The sequence below is a fragment of the Opisthocomus hoazin genome, chromosome 13 (genome assembly GCF_030867145.1).
Source record: "Opisthocomus hoazin isolate bOpiHoa1 chromosome 13, bOpiHoa1.hap1, whole genome shotgun sequence".
Classification (NCBI taxonomy): domain Eukaryota; kingdom Metazoa; phylum Chordata; class Aves; order Opisthocomiformes; family Opisthocomidae; genus Opisthocomus; species Opisthocomus hoazin.
The window spans coordinates 25,965,894-25,983,534 of record NC_134426.1 but is presented as its reverse complement, the minus strand read 5'-3'; the positions used below and the strand labels follow the sequence as shown (position 1 = coordinate 25,983,534).

The 17,641-nt window shown below is 46.5% G+C and overlaps 1 protein-coding gene across 12 annotated transcripts in view; it reads right to left on the bottom strand.

Moving 5' to 3' along the window:
- PITPNM2 (phosphatidylinositol transfer protein membrane associated 2) overlaps nucleotides 1-17,641 on the bottom strand; it is a 145,715-nt gene that overhangs the window by 60,272 nt on the left and 67,802 nt on the right. For all 12 annotated transcript variants that reach the window (XM_075434417.1, XM_075434424.1, XM_075434423.1 and 9 more), the window contains one exon: nucleotides 13,342-13,515. In XM_075434417.1, coding sequence (XP_075290532.1) covers nucleotides 13,342-13,419 — 78 coding nt within the window. In that variant the 5' untranslated portion in view covers nucleotides 13,420-13,515. The remainder of the gene's footprint in view (nucleotides 1-13,341; nucleotides 13,516-17,641) is intronic.

The following is a 17,641-nucleotide window of genomic DNA, read 5'->3' as shown; positions in this document are numbered from 1 at the left end:
ACTACAGCCTCCTTTCAGGTAGTTGTAGAGAATGATAAGGTCTCCCCTCAGCCTCCTCTTCTCCAGACTAAACATCCCCAGTTCCCTCAGCCGCTCCTCATAAGACTTGTTCTCTAGACCCTTCACCAGCCTCACGGCCCTTCTCTGCACATGCTCCAGCATCTCAATGTCCTTCTTGTAGTGAGATGTCCTTCTTGTACTCAAAACAGCTTATCTCTGGGAAAGATAGTACGATCAAAGAAAAACTCCACACAATAAACCCCCATAAAGCTGCTTCCCAGCCCTGCATGCTCTCACACTTACCAGTTAGCTTGCCGAGCAGCCAACAAGCCACGGTGAGGTCAGGAAGGACCGAACAAGTCAGGTTAGATGGCAAACAGCACAATTACTAACCAGTCAAAGACAAAAAGAAGCTACATTTCTCAGACAATAAAAATCAAGAGATCAGCCACACGCACTCGAGAGACCTGGAAGATACTCTGCGTGTAAGCGGTCCTGTGACAGTACACCATTCACAGAAGTGAAGAGCAATTTGCTTTTCAACCAAATAGCCTCTTCATGTTTATTGTGACTCAGCTACAGCATGGGGAGGGCTCGTTACAAGGAAGTGGTCTGTAAACAACAATTAAAAAATAACTATTGATTAGGAAAGCATTTGGCTTGAAAAGTGTCTGGCAAGCCCTCTCCAAAGGGTATCTGCCTGCTGGGAGCGGCAGATGTGCAGGCGTTTTAGAGTCAGCCTTGAAAGTTTCAGCCTCAGACCCATGCCCCTACGAGAAGCAGAGACTTCATTCAGCAGATTACCTGTGTTATTACTACTTGCTACGAACTGACAACTGTACCTTCGCTCTACAAAACTATCTGAGGAATGGTCCCTGAGAAAACCAAACAGTAGCTAACAGCCTTTACATGCAAGTTACCTATGCCATAATCACAGCAAACCGTCTTCTATTGTATGACAACAGGAAATCCAGTCATCCCTTTAGAAGCCCCTCTCTTCTGCTGATGACACTCCATGTTCTGCACAGTCCCATCAATAGCTTTCCAGGACAGATGGTGACACAGATCCCTTCTAGCTAAAGTAATAGCATTAAATTACTCATAACAGGGAACCCAGAGAAGCAGATGCACCATGATTAGCAAGAATGCCAGTTACTTAAAGGCTTCTATTAAAATAAATCTCTTGGCACAGCAGCAATAGCATGGGACACAGCACATGACCTCACCATAACAATCACAGATGAATAATTCCCATGAATGTCATCTAAACATTGGGCTAGCCTAACCCCGTTTATCATCTGTCCTTCACAACGGGAGACAAAGGGCTGTAAACAAAGCCTGCCACTAGCAAAGACAGGGTGATCAGTTCTCAGATCTTCCATCCCCTCTCCCAGCCAGACATGTGCCTCACTGTCGGCTAACAACACCGAGCACATCTTGCAAAGCCTCAGTCCAGCAAACCTGTCCTGGCACGGCTGAGTGGGACCAGGGGACTAAACACAGCTCGTATGGTTTTCTAGTGGGGTACAGCTCCCACGACGGTTGATGGCAGCTGAAACCCCCACAGCTTGGGGAGTCTCAGTACAGCTGGAAGAACAGCATCCACAGAACCAGAAGAATCATCCAGAAGAATGCATGATGCTGGATAAACCAGCTCAGGTATGCCTTATCTTCTCAGCTGGAGAAATACAGAAGTCAGGCTGTGGAAATTAAACTTGCCTTGGAGTGTTCTGCTTTTGGTGAATTAGAAGAAAAACCACCCCCACCAACCAACGCACTGTTGCTCAGAAGCACACTGAGAAGAATATTGTCCTAAAGCAGCGGAATCCTTCTCCTTGTGTTTCACGCTCGGAGTGAAGCACGGGCTGCACACGGGCTCAGGTCCATACACAGGGAATCTCTGCAAAGCCTGATGAGTTGATCATCTGGAAAGGCCGAAGGAAGAAGCATGCACTGAGCCACCCTGCTTAGTGGTCTAGTTTCTCCTAAAGTTTCTTTCTTATTTTTATTGTAACTTACTACTTCGAGCACTGCAACGGTACTGCAGAGAACAGTAAAGACAGGACAGGTTGCCTGGCGATAACAGGCGATCCAGGCATTGTTCCAGCTTTTAAAAATAGAACACGGCTTTAATCTCACCTTGTTTACCATTGATCATTGTTTACAGTACAACCTCTCAATCTAAATAAGTTGATAGAGATTACAAAAGGTTGACATGCTTTAGCTTCACGATGAAGTTTCTCGGTGCATTACAGCAACATATTTACACTGTACCAGTGGCCTACTTCAATGACCCGTGAGAGTTTCGATTTGAGATTATTTAAATTATGAGGACTGACAGCACTATGCTTGGTAGACCTATTGTCCATGAATAATGAAGATGCAGATCATTGTCTGGAAACAATAAGCAGAAGATTTTTTGGTTTTTTTGTTTTTTTTCCTTCCAGCTCGTATGTGGCAACAGCATATTTTCATAGTCCAGACAAATTCTTCTGGGAGAATCCATTAAAATAACACTGAAGTCTTGGGATTTTTTTTATCCCATTTAGACACATATATGGATACAAGAAGTTTACAGCTGGTTGACGGTTTCAGTTAACGACGACAGCAAGCAAAGCATCTATGTAACCACTGAACACGAACATGACAGCAAAGATCCCCAGAGGGTCCTGCTAACATACTTGCTCATACTGTTGTGGGAAGGAAGGCTGAAAAACATCCTCTATGGCCAATTACTTTTTTTTTTTTATTGTTTTGGATGCTAAGGCTACCACAAATGCCAATTAAGTCCCCAGAAATAGTCCTGTCCTTTGGGAACTAGAGAAAGCCTAAATTGCCTCACACAATCCACCAGACAACAAAATGCCTGAAGCTGCTTAGGATGGATGACTCCTGCCATCACTGGATCGCTTTTAAGGCCTGGTTTCACCAAACAGAAAAAAAATGAAAAAATAAGTCTGATCAGTTTTAGAAAGGAAGTACGAAGGTTCCTAAGATATAAAGGGTTGTGTAACAAAATTTAGGCTGGGAGAGAATAAACTACTTGTTTTCAATCTCTTCCCTACGTTAAGGGAAAAATATTCCCAACTATCTCCAGCTGGACATTATTTAGACTGATGGAGATTTCACTCTTCTAGTTGATTTTCCAAAGCAATGCCTTCTTCCCATCCCCAGCTGCCTCCCTCGATGTGCTCCAGGCAGCTGCCTACCAGCCACCATCACCTCCTACCCACAGGCACCATGCAAGAGCAGAAGCTGCGTGTACTAAGAAGGTACCAGTCAGACTACGACCGGTGTGTCACAGGTGACAGCCTTCTGTAGAAATCCTGGGAGAGGTTATACGCCATGCAGCCTGTTGGCCTCAGCCATGCCTCTGGGCTTGGCGATATCAGCATTCAAACACCACAAACAAACCAGCGTGACAACAGATGCACAGTTTCAGCCCATAGCTGCTGCAAGCCAGAATTAAACAGCCCCTAAAACCAGAAAGCCAATGATAGAGATACTGGAAAATACCAAAAGGTCCTGAAACTAATGCGTGGTTTATTCTTAACGCATTTTCCCAGCACGGGATTTTTGTACACGGATAACTTGGACAGTGGCGACGCGCGTGCACATGGGTGTATCCCTTCTCTCTTCAGCTGCCTCTTGCTGCGGTATGACTCAGCTCTGCGTTGTGTTAACCACCGCTTTCTGAGCATTTGAACTGACATCTAATTCATTACGCGCAATCTGCTTTCACCACCGGCAACCTTCTGCCTGCTGCTACAGATATCTGATGGAGCAGGCACCATTCATTGCCATTATTTACTGCAGGTAATCAAAAATCAGATCTTCGACTATGAAAACAAAATGTTGGGATACTCAAAAGTACAGCAGAGTCGTACTTCCCAAGCTGGTTTTTGCAGTTTGCTTTTTTATTCTTTTCAAAATGTGTGTGTCAAAGACCTGGAACACTCAGTTAAGATCATATCACCATAATCAGCGTGATACCCGAGCAAGAAGTTTTTCTCAGTGTGAAAGAAAGCTACAGAGGAGATGGTACTATTCCACCCTTACAGAAGCCGAGGAGAACTTCGATCAGATCAAAACCAACATAATGTTATCAGTGTAACATGTTCTAAGAGCAAACAGGTTACATGAATTAAATTAAAAATCACCCATACTGTTATTAATGCAGCAGTGCTGAAGTAGAACAGCATGCACAACTTCTTGCTGTCACAGGCTTTTGTGCCACAGCCAGAATATCCGAGTTCTCTCACATTAAAGAGGATGGAATCAACCAGAGAGCACCGTTTTGAAGAGGGAGAAAGGAACCTGGAGACGCAGAGCTGCTGGCAGATCTAGCACCCAGATCTTTCCAGCCCCATTTCAGGATCCTAACCATGATGCGGCAGTCTTCTTCTTTGGGTTTGAGTAGGGACCTTTACCAAAATACAGCAAAACAGTCCTCAAACAGGGAAGCTTCTCTACTCCTGTTCTGCTGGAGTTGAGTACAGTCTTAATGGTTATATTGGAAAGACAATATTAAAGGAGCTAGGAACCCTGTGACCCCAGGGATGGGTTTTAACAGCGCTTTTGAGCCTATACTTTGTAAGGCACAAATAGGAAACAATCCCCATCAAGTGGGACTGACAGTCCTCCAACAACACCACTGCTGGAGGACAGTAAGGGATGTGGAAGTTTTGTTCTTGTTACTCACAGGCAACACCTACGCTGTCTCCTCATGTGCAGTAAAGTTGGCACTACCTTAACGGGAAACCAAGTCCAACCGCAATGGGATTTCCCCACTCTCTCCAGTAACACTATTCCTGCCCTTTCAGAAGTTGCAGACACCATGGGACCATGTTTTTATTTACACCATGTGCATCACATTAAGAATGCAGGCAACTTTAAGCTACAACATCTGTTTCCATGGCAATGGGACTGCATCAGCAATCCACTGGGTTTAGTTTAGGCTACCTTCACTCAGGCTTCAGCGCTGCACACGAATCGTTACGGCTGACAGCGAAGCGAGTGATGTCACTAGTAACCATGGTGCCCACAGCAGAGGTTTCCGTGTGCCCTTTGCGCTCTAACATGCATCCTTCACGCATGACAATAATTTTAATCCAATTAGTGCTGTTAAAAAGAATAACACACGAAGGGCCAGTGTCAATACTTATTTACCAAAGGAAGGTTAGTTTGAGTCAACAAGGTAACGAGCAGAACATGAGGCTTTACAACCGCACTTTGACTCCGAGCCTCATTGTACTGCACACATAGGAATGACCTGAGACCCTGGGGAGAGGGGAGAGGAACCTGTTCCTCATCAATGGCTTTATTAATACAGGCAGAAGAGCAGTTGTTGTAAACATCCTTGTTCTAGGTTTGATCAATGGCTGGGCAACGCGCAGTGCTTCGTTCCGTTTAGGCAATACCCCTTCCCCAAACACAGCTGCTTCTCCAGCTGAACATCAAACCTGGCCTTAGATGTTCCTACCACCCAGGTGAAAACAAACCAAGGGAGTCCACAAGCAAGAGAGAGAGTTGTAAAGTGTGTGTGTGGAGGGGAACCAGAGGACTCACACATCCTGGCAGAAACCTAGTCATAATGCCACAAGAAGACTGCTGCTTTCCGGGCTGCTGTACCAGATGGCCAAAGAGGACAGCTCTATCAATACGAGACACTTCACAGAGACCTAAGATTTCGCTGACCATGAGCACAGCCCCCTCCAGATCCATCACTTCACAGATCAACAAACCAACTCCAGATCCCCGCCCAACACCGGGGTTTGGAAGCGATGCTTCCTCCTGGCAGATCAGGCATGCCCACAGCGACTCGGTCTCGGCAGGAGTGGGGCTGCAGCGCGTCTGTTAGGCTCATGGCCATCACCACAGCCAAGGACCTTCCTCCTCAAGACAGTCTGGTTTCACTGGGGATATCCAAACATATTAGCTTATCAGGTAGATGGTTTTGAGAGTAACCATAAAGTAGTTAGCATCTGTCGTCCCAGCCTAGTGCTGCACAGCTGAAGTTTCAAGAGGGTTCCCCTTTGGGTCCTCCTCTGCGGGGAGCTGCCATCTGATCGCCTCCCTCCCTGCAGCAGGGACATTATGGGGCTCTTCCCTCAACTTTGCCAAGCATGAATTGGGACTATCACACAGAAATGGCTGACCTTTTGTCCCGTGCTGCCACCACTGCGTAATGCTGCCTCCAAGGAGATGTTAAACACACAAGGAGGAAGATGTCACCCATGAAGGGTCTTCCTGGCAGAGAGCAACACACGTAGATCTGCTTTCTCTCAGGAGGTACGGTAGTGTCCAAGAGGTCCCGGGTCTGTTCCTGACACCCCTTCACTCTCCTGAGAGCTGAGGTGGGGGTCACAGCCCTGAGCAGCTGCAGGAACCTCTTCCCTCTGGGGTTCCAGCCCCAAACCCTGCAAGACTCAGCCAGGGGCAGAGCAAAGCTGAGCATCCAGCAGGCCCCGAAGAAGGGACCATTCTCACCTGAGCAAGCGCAGGTTACCTGCGCCGCGTCTGCAGCACCATCGCTCTTGGCTGCTTTTCTTGCAATGTAAAACCCAGCCGTAAAATTTGAAGGCAGCACAGGCTGTCATGAGCAGACTCTCGCAAGACAGAGCGGAAATATGTGCAGCACCAATTTGTCCAGGTGCTGTACGCATTGCATCATTGCGAATCAGGTCTAGATGTTAACAAAGCTGTTTGTACAAACCCAGGATATTTTGGGGACAATCAATTGTGCAGGACTATAAATAACTTCCAGCATTAAGAGAGCCGTTCTCACGGCCACCCATTAATCACTTCGCCTTACAAAGGCGCCCAGTCACACTCCTACGGAGCCAGGGCTGGATGTGCCAGAGGCACATGAATCAGAAATCACTTTATTACCGAGATACTTCCAACTTTTTTTACCCCACAGGCCTCATCTTTCAAAATGTCTACTACATTTCCAGCTCAGTATTTCGCCTTACCTTGAGTATTTCCTTCCTTGTCTTTAAGTGGCATTTTTCACTGTATCAACTATTCCACAGACGCTGACTGTGAGAATTACTGTCCTAGTTTAAAGGGAGGTAAAGCAAGTTGCTCGTTATTATACTGCGAGCCAGAGACAAAATTTCAACTCAGAGTGGCCTGGATCCAGTTCTGATCCTCTGACTACATCCTTCAGATTTTAGGAACCCAATGCAATTTTTTCACTACCAATAGGCTACATGCTAAAATACCGGAGGACTGACTTAAAGCAATCCCCAGTTTTCCTAATACTTAATTCATGGCTTGCCTGCAGGCATTTGAGAAAGTGAGAACCTAATCTGGGTCAACAGTCAACATTTTGCCCACACGTCAGAAATTTTCTTTCATGAGAATAAAAAATAAAGAAGGAAAAAGGATTTTTCACAGCCACTAGCTCAGTAGGATCGCCAGTGCTGCATCCTGTATTAAAACAGGATCTGAAGTTTAAAATATTTTTTGTGTTATAACCTTATCTCAGCTTCACTCCGTTTTGTTAGAGAATGACAGCACGTGCAAACTGTCAAGGCAACATAGTTCACCACTCTAAAATCAATCCTTTTTTCACCAGGCAGGGAATAACGGCTAGTTTAAAAACTGTTGCAGGATAATGACTAAAAACAAGAAAAAAAAGCAACTGCAGAAGAGATGTTTGCTACTCTGTGTGTTTTCCCAAAACGCTATCCTGTACGGGTGTCACTGTCACCCGTGCACACTGGACCGCAAGGCTGGCAGCAGTGAATGTACCTGCACCTCCCTTGCTCTCCAAGCTACGTAACCACGAGCATCTTACTCTCTTTTATCAGAAGGATGCGAGCCCTCACGATCACAAAGAAAAGGGTATGAAAACCAGAGGAAGAAGAAACAACACAGAAGTCACAGTTTTCTAATGCTGCGGCGTAGAAATTGACGGAAAAGCTTCAAACCAGGCTTTTGCTTTTAGACTTGTGAATCTTCCCGGGGTCTCTGGAGCTGTCAGCAGTGTCACCTGCTTTTAAAATTAAAGCCTATATGTCTATCTGTCCAGATGGCCAAGGCATCTGCAAATGAAACAAAAATAATCAGCCATCCTGTTCTTCAGTGTCCAGGGATGAAGGGTTGGTTTGTTTTCCCCCTCTCAATCAATCTTTCACCATCTGCTGAGCCTGCTGGCGATCGCCACGCGCAGCTAACAGTTAAGGGACACAGCTTCTGAGATCAGGACATGGCCTCCAGAACTACCACCACCAGGCAGGTTTCTGGTCTCACAGGTACTACCCGAGAGCAACACGCAAACGCAGGAGCAAACAGGCCAGCGCGGGGGTCTGGAGACTGAGATGACGGACAAATCACGATCCTTCAGAAAGGAGGGAAGCGACTCAGCGTCCTCCATCTGCAGTCACAACAGGCGAGTACAGCACACGGTGGATGCTCGGAAACACGCTATGATTTCTCGGGAAAGCCAATGAACGCCAAGCCCTGAGGGACTGAAGAACAGAGGCTCATGTTAAAAGATGAGGAGAGCCCTCGATCCCCAGGATCCTTCCCGAGTTCAGCAGACAGCGCTGAGCAGATGGGTTATCTTCACCAGATTGCCTCAAACTGGGGCCAGAGTCCTTCCCCAGCTGTGGACCCTTGAAGTGCTGAATAACAAAGTATTAACGTTGCTAGCTTATAAGGATGACGCAGCATCTTAAAATAAGTCTCATCCTCAAAAGGCAATCACTAGGTCCAGAAGAATATTTTTAAAGTACACTATCTTTGGAGGAAGGTCACAAGGACTCAGAGAAAACGGCATGATGAAAAAGAGGACCGGACTTATTTACAGCAGAGAAAGTAAGCTATGCACACCAATATAAAAATAAGATTTAATAACAAGAGGAATTCTCTCATCTTACGGAAAGGTCAGAAGGGCAACGGTCTCTCGGAATCTCGTGGCATATGGAACCGCAGTAATGAGTGGTATTAAGATGATAAATGGACTGACCTTTGGCTAATAACATACTGATCTTTCTGACAAACTCATTTATATCTTAGAAAACAAGCTTTTATGAGATAGAGACTTAACATCAAAGTGTGCATTGTTTCTAGGATGGGGGGGGGGGGGGGGGGGCATACAGAAAGGTCCGTTCCCTAAAAGTGCAAGAAAAGCAAGTGTTACAGGAAAGGATAGCTGTTGAGACACAAATATGCAGGACGCTTAGAAGAGGAAGAATTATGAGACCCTTTAATAAGATCCATCGAATGCATAAAACAGAACGGTTCTATCCTTTGTGCCCGACAGGCTTCAAAGTCCTCGCAGAGACAGAAACATCGCCCGGGCCTTTGATGTGATGGGCAGAGCCAGAGCAGACACCCAGGACAGAGTCCTCGGCTCAGCATTCCTGCAGGAAGCAAGAAACCCCTACAGATCTCACAGCCGTCCCCTCCACAAACCGCTCGTGCTTCATGAAGCTCCTTCCAGCACTCATCTCTAGCTGCTTTCTGCTCACGTCAGGATCGGAGCCTGCAGTTTCCCCACATCAAACCGCAGCTCTCCCAGTCCTACGGGCAACTCTCAAGGTCGAGTTTATCCAGCGATGTCTCACCCTTGGAAGCAGGACAGGCTTTTGACTGTGCATACAGATTTTAGGAAGAAGTAACACAACGAACCTATTGTCTAGAAAAAAGATATAAAATCTAACAGCTTTGAAATATTTTGCCTGTTTTGTGCACCAGAATAAAAACTGGTCACAGTAGGAAAGAAGATCTCTGGTTCCAAGCTCAGATGTAAAAGTTCGTATGTTTTAATTTGGATCGCAAAAGAGACAAAAACTCAGCAACGATGCAAAAAACCCCTTGTGCACATGGAAAAGCGAAGACCTAACTGCTCTGCGGCGAATGCAACCAGGGCGCCCAACCTGAAGACGCTGACAGCGCTGCGTGAGAGGTTTCCCATGAAAATACGGATATTGGTAGTCTAAAATTTAATAGAGAAAAACAATTCAGCTCAGATCTGCTCGGCTTCAAGCAAGTCAAGGGTACATTAAGCCCTTTACTGTAATGTAAAATTAACTTATTTATGGATAAATTTAAGTGCTACATAAAGTACTGAAACCACTGTCTCTGTAGATGATATTTCAGAAGCTAGCAGAACGCAACGCTCCCGAGACTTGCTGCTTTGCTCCCCTCACCCTCATGTTTAAAAAAATTAAAAAGCAAAGCAGCAGGCCACTCACCTCAGTTTTCACAGCTTTACACACCACCCTGGAGAACTTTAAGTAGAAGAGGAATTACAGAGCAACACGGGCACGCACACGATGATTTATTGCATGTCTTGCCTGCCTAGCGACGCAGAGAACCAACAGAGACGCTGGATTATATACTGCCCAATTTTAATTCTCCCATCCAGTAAACACCGTAAATAGGAGTACAGCCTGTCCCAGTTTAATGGAAGGATCCTTTGCTACTCGGGCATGATGCTGCTTACATCAAATCTGCTGGAAATTTTTGTGAAGACTTCTAAGATGACAAAGGGACTGCTCTCTCACGAAAGGGGACAAAAAGACCTTCCCCTGCAAAGCAGCAACCTCCATGAAAACCTCTCTGAAAAGTGACCGCAGTGCTACAGCTTGCGCCTGACCATCCCTGCCCACGTGGCTTCGAGCCCCTGCCTCCACAGAAAGGGCTCCCAGAGCAACCGCACGGGCCTGCTGCTTCAGCCCTCAGGTGAGAAGGTCCTGCTGGACAACTTCTGTTCAGAGGATGATGAAATCCAGGAAAATTATCTGATTGCCCTTAAACCAGCAATTTTATACCAACTACTCTGGAGTTTAATGGGGATCTTCACTCGTAAGCTTGAAGTTAAACGAGTGATCAACTTCAAGTAGATGCTTAAGGCTCTCTAAAACCCTTGAGGAATAATTGTGACATTTTCTTTTTACACGGTTGGAAAACCGCTTCTTACGGGACCAGGCTGACTCGTGTCTCCAGCAATAATGACACCCTACTGTACACAACAAATGTCTTTGAAATGAACCTTTTGCTTTTAAGAATCGCTCCTCTCCCCAGGAACTACTTTCATTCTGTTCTACGTTTCAGCCGAAGATTTCTAAGCAATGCCTCTACACTGCTGTTTTATACAGACATCTCAGCTGGCTCCCCTAAGGGGGTTCAACACAGAGAACTTGCTTCTCCTGTGGCCTCCTCACACGTTTCAGAGGAAAAATATAAAAACAGACATGAAGCACTTTCTCATTCTCCGAAACGAACGGAAATCATGCTCCCCCCTGCTCTCTCCCCAGCATCTGTCTCAAAGACAAAAACTCCGCTTTTAAATCAAACTGAAGCAAAACGACATTTGATACCACGGTCTAGGAAAAGCTCCCATTAACGTCGACAGGAACCTTTCCACCAATTTCAGGAAGAGTGGAAGCAGATTGCTACCAAACACTAAGAAACAGAACAAAAACTCCACGTTCTACCCTTAGCAGGTTTTGCAATTTCTTTTTTTCAAATTTGAGCTGCGACTAGTGTATTCAGGAGCAAGCACCATTAACTTCTCTTCTTGTACACATAACGCAGTAAAGTCACTTCTCCCGCGCTTCCCTAGCTTGCCAGGACGTCGAGCTCCACGCGGTGTGTCCAGCTTGGCCCCCTGCTCCGGGTAAGCGGGGGGAGATCAGAGACCTGACCTGACACCAGCTACTGCACCTGATCTGAGAGGAAACCTTGCTCTGCTGCGTGTCAACGCACGAGAAAATCAGAGCAGGTCTGAAGCAGGACTGGGATGGCAACTTGGAGGCGTAGTTTCTCGAGTAGTTTCCTTGGCCGGTGAAGCTCCCCTTGCATGAAACCCTAACGTCTTCTCCAGTCCTTCAACCTTCAGATATGGCCAAACCCACTATCAAGTGAACAAAGTGAAATCCAGTGTTCTGCATTAATAAAATCAAAATATTTTAACTTCTGAAAGCAAACAGCAAATTTAACCCCCTGACCAAGTTCTCTGCACCTCACAGGAGGCCCCCCCGGACACTCCCCAGTTAACGATTCACCCTCCGTTAAATCAGGTGGGCTCCTTCTCCTTAATCCGACCATTCTCCTGTACGGTCTGCGGCTGGGTGACACGTTCCGCAGAGCTAATACACTGCTTCCATCAACCGCTCTTTAGTCAGAACAGCCGAGCCAAATTGGGAAGAAAATGTTGTAACAAAATAATTACAACAACATCCAAAGCAGCCACAGTGTCAGGAAAACATACACAAAAATGAAGCCGCTCAAGAAAAAGGTTTAATTATTTATGCTCTCATTTAGGTTAAACACACAAAGATGATACATGCTTTAAATTTGTGTCAGAAAAAGGAATTTGACTGTTATTAGTAGAAAACACACACCCTATACTGTTTTAACAGTCAAGTCCAAGTGCAGGAGTCCTTAAAGGGAGGCAGCTGCATGGTCAGGGGAGAAACGGGGGACTTCTGCTTTTCCTTTGGTTTTGGGGGCTTGTTTTTTTTCCTTAATTCATTTTAGGTTTTAAGCCAAAGCAGATTTTTCTAGCACCGCTTCATCCTGCCACAGAAAGCGGAGTTCTACTGCAAACTCAATATTAGATGTGTTTCGCTGGATAAGCAAAATTAGATTTTATTTAAAGTGTGGGACAATGAAATAACGCTTCAGACTAATTTCCTTTTAAGAACGGTCCTGGTTGGATTTCAAACACTGGGAGAATACGGACACAGAGGATTTGAGTTACAAAAACCCCAACATTTTAATTAACTGTTGAACATTTTAATGTTCAACATTCCCTGTTGAACAGGGAATTCAACAAAAATTCCCATCAGTATTTAGAAGACTATCAGAAATAATCTAAGTTTTATGCCTAAACTGATTAGTATCTATTTCACAGTGGTACATAAGCAAAGAAATATTACATCTAGATTTTCCCCTCCCACTAAATTTAAAGTTCTGCCTTTAGTTTACCTTCTCGAGTTTATACTAGACTGTTTCTTCCCAACAAAAGAGCACGAGCCTTTGGTTTGCAGCGGGAACTGGCACGACCAGTAACCACAGCCCAACTGGGAAGCAATGGCTGCTTAAACCCTACAGCTTGCTCACTTCCACTCGGGCTCAGTGCTTCTTTCCAGAGGAACAGCCTAACCATGAGCCGTTGTTTCCCTAGGCAGGTCACACAGAGGTTCTCTAATTTAAGGACAAGAGGAGGCAGAAGTTCATATCGCTTTTCACCCCCTCTCCTTTATAAGCACGCAGCAAACCACAAATTTAAAGCACCTAATTCCGCGGGAATACGCTGCTCTTCCTGGCGAAGCCCTGTGTCAGCCTGCACCCACCCGCGCGGGCTGAAACGTTACTGACCTGTATCATGTACAGCTGCGCAATTCGATATTCTTCCACACTCATCGGCAGAGGAATACGATATTCCTTTATAAGCATCTTGAATACAAAAATCTTTCGTCCGCTCAGAAACACAATCCAGAAGCTCTTAGAAAAGGCTCCTTAAATAATGGCAAGCAAATACATGGAGGATTCCTGAAACAGAGTGAGGGAGAAAGGAAAAAAAAAAAAAAAAAAAAAAAAGAGAGCAGCAGTTATTTTCCATTCTTATTAGAGACCATCCTACTAGGAAAAAAAACCAAAACATGCAAACATCAATTTTTGTAATAGCTATAAGCTTAATAGCAGAGAGAAGAATCCCTGGAGCGCTACCAGACCCTTGGTATCAGACCAAACAGAATCTTTCAGCAGAATTCTGATTTGCTTCAGGGGATGCCATCGAAGCTATTACCCTCCTGACCTTTGCCACCGCATCAGTCAGACTCTCCTATGCAACAGCATCTCCATGGAAGAGATGTGACAAAAGCTCAAACGGAACAGGCAGACCTTCTGCTGCCAGACACTAAAGTGTCTCTCCAATGCCAGCCACACACCAGAGATGCATCCACTCAAAGATATCAGGTTTTATCCTCTCACATTCATTCGGCAGCAAGAAAAGGCAATAATTAGACTTCCCCAGCCCTCAGTAATGCCATGATGAAGAAAGTCATCTGGATTCTAACAATAAAGACAGCAGAAAAGCACTTTTCTTCCCTGCTTTATTCTAAATTACTGTCTTGGTAAGACCACTTCTCTTTCACCTCCAAAGCAGTCTACAGGCAAAATCCTCCTGCCACTGATGTTGATTCCAGAGACATTTTCACGCTCCTGCTATGTAAGAATACAGCCAGAGATCAAACTGCAACATAAAACAAATCCCAACATACCCCACCTTGAGGCAATTCAACAGCATTATTACTTAAGAATATGGGGAATACAGCACTTACTACGCCAAGGAGTGAGGCAGTAACTTTTCAAATATTCTTAAGGCTCCTTATGGGTTGTGGATAAAGATAATAAAAGGGGGGGGGGGGAAGAAAGATGACTGGTACAGATGAGAGCACAGAAGAAGCGAAACTACCTGCTATCAGGCCAAATCAGCCTCAGCAGGATCTGAAGCGCCCGCCTGCTTCCTTCTCATCACCAAAATCCACCTTTCTGCTACGCCAGCTTATTGGAAGTCTTCAGATAGAGTTGCTGGAGCAAAACCAGCCCCAAACCCTATGCCTGGGGGAGGGGGGGAGGAAAACAAAAAGCAGACTAAAACCAACCAACTTATCTAGTGGATTAAACCATGGTCTGGGAACCAGGAAACCACACTGCTATCAACAGGCGTCAGTGCTGCTCGCGTGTCTGCGTAGTGCTTCACCAACCGTTCACAGGGTTGAGAGAGGTGAAGACACATGCCCATGGTCACAGAGCAACCGGGGACAAACCCCAGCATTTCTAACCTAGGTCTACTGCCTTCTACCCTGCGTAGGACTCCAAGGGCACTGCAACATCTCCGTCTCGCCTCAGACCTGACCCACAGCTGGATTTACGCAGGGGCACTGCGCACCGCAGCCCAGCCGAAGGGTTTGCCCGCCCCGGGCGCACAGCCCCCGCGCCGCCGTGCTGTTTGCTTCCTTTTGGTTGATTGCCGCTTTTATAATTTGGCAGTAAAGCCAATCCACCCCGGACCGACTCTTCTGGAATAGCTATCTGTCTGGTGCTGCATCATCTAAACAATTTATTTTCAAATTCAATTCTCTGTTTCGTTTTATTGCTGTCAGAGCAATCTGTGTGTGTGGAGGGGGGGGGCCAGAAAAAATCTTTGCCATGGCAAACCCTGTAGAGAATAATTCTGGGAAGACTGCACTTCCCAACACTGTCGTGCCTCTGCACACCCCTGTGTGCATCTACGTGTATGCGCAGCGTTTCCTCCATCAAACTAATCCTCCTGAACAGGTGGAGATAATCTCGTTAGGTGGTTTTTAATTAGTGGCATGGCAAAGAACAGTAACCACCAGAGGAGGGGTCTCAAGCACTGGCCCCAGATCTGTGTTGGAACGACGCCAGGATCCCAGGTCTTTGAGCTAACAGCAGTGGGAGACTCGGCTACATGTCTTGAGCCGTTTGTTATGCTTTAAAGATCTTTTAAAACTTAGATTTAAAAGCTTCCCCCCCCTCCATTCCCCAAATGCTCTGAAAGTGATTCGGCTCCCACCATAAGGACATCAGTCACGTCTGCCTTTGCTGCTTGCTAAAGCCAGGATATTTCTATCGATTCGAAGAGATGAATAAAACAAACAACAGAACCTTAAAAGCAATAAAATGGCAGGAAACCAGTAGCAAAATGGAAAAAATGTGTTTATAATGAAGTGCCAGGCAGGTAATAATTCAAACGGCTGAGACACAAGAGGGATTATTTTATTACAGACTAAAAATCCCAACCGCTTCGGCCCCAAGCAGGCAGAGCAGCGGCCACCAGCAGCCGCCTGGCTGCCCAGCGCACGCAGCGTCTCCGGCCACGGCAGCGGCTCCCGGTCCAGCTTCCTGCCTGGCTTTTACAAGAGCTGAGGTTTCGCTGTCAAGTTCCCCTTCAGGGTTCTACTCCCCTGCGGCCGACGTTCAAAACCAGAATTTGGGCTCAGCCTGCAGGTCTCCAGGCAGCGGCAGGTCCTGGCGATGTGCTCGTTGGAAAGGCGATGCTCCCGAAAGACAGCACAAATCTGACTTCTTTGCCTTTTTTTTTTCAAGCTAGACTGGTTTAAAAAATATAAACCACTTATCATGGTAAGTTTGCAGCTTGGGATGCCTCTGAGCTGAAAATAACCTGCTCTAACCCTTCCAAGAGCAGGTGGCAAACCATGAAAGATAAACATGGGTTCTCACCGGATTCAGATCTTGGGGAACCCCACGCCAGGTAGGACAGAGGTGACAAAACCACGCTTTCAGACAGCTTACTGAGGACTGCAGCCTCCTTCCAACGTCTTGGGACTTCATAGAGAATCAAAGCTCACCAAGGCCACTTGCTGCATTGTCCAAACAAAACACCGGAGCTTGACCACAGACGTGATGGCTGCTACAGAGAGCAGAGAAAGCCCTTCTGGAAGCAAGGGAGCCCCGACACAGCTTTGGAAAACGGGCGTCAAAACACCAGCTATAGCCCTGGCACCTACCTGCACGCAGCCCATCGCCCCAAACAGCCAGACGTGTCTGAACGGAGATGCTCAACGCGCCGGGATTAGCAAGCAGCCGGCGTTTCGGCAGCCGGCTGGATTTCGGCTGCCCAGCACCAAGCTGGACTTTCTCTGGGTTTGCCAAAGCCGCACAGCCAGGACCGGTGGCAGCCCAAAGCGGTTTGCAAAACTCGGCTTGCAGCCGGCTTCTCTCAGCAAGAGGACAGCAGTGGTGACGCAGGACGTTTCCAGACTCGCTGCTATTTCTGCGAGAGCCAAGTGGCACATTTGTACAGGCCGTTCTTCAATTTCTCCACAGAGTTGTAGTAACTGTGAAAGCCAGGCGCATAATTTTATACCTCAATTATTTTAAAATCAGGTTCTCAAAGCATCATAATTACCCTCCAGAGTCAATATCCTGCTGCGATGAGTCAGGTCCACCTCTGAGCTCTTGCTTCAGGCTGTCTGAGGGCTAACACACAGTGTGCTGCATTTACTTCTGATTTTAATGGTTTCTCTCACAACAATAACATACTTCTTAAGGAAGTGCCCTTTCCTTAAAGTAGGGGGGACTACTGGGATCTGCAGAAGCCAAACAGATCACGAGACCCAGCAAAATCCCTCTGTTTAGCCCATGAACTTGGTGTTTGTGGTTGTCACTTTGGGAGCACCAGGGCCAGCCTCCCTGTTAACCAAACGAGGTAGCAGAGGACTGATGACAACTGACAGCTTATAATTAAGGAATAAGAGTTAGTGCGTGCAGGGTATTTAAACTGTGCTACTGGAGTCCTGGAGGCCAAACCCTGGCCAGGCTTGATAGGCTGGCCCTGCGGGGTTCGGAAACCGAATATCACAGGAAAAATCCTGGCTCCTGGCCACGTCCATTGGGTCCGGTGCAGGAGAACCACACGTGCCGGTGGGTTCAGGCTGTTACTGCCCTGCTCCCAGCTGTGCTGCTCCAGCTCTCCTAGCTGTCACCCCAACTACTAATTTTTGACCAGCTCCCTTTCTCCGTGGCCAGCCTGCTGAGCACAGGCTTTTTAGGGCTGGAACAAGCTATGCCACGGCAGCAACAACCCGCCCCGTGCCACGGCTGCTATTTTCCATTTTCAACAGGGGAG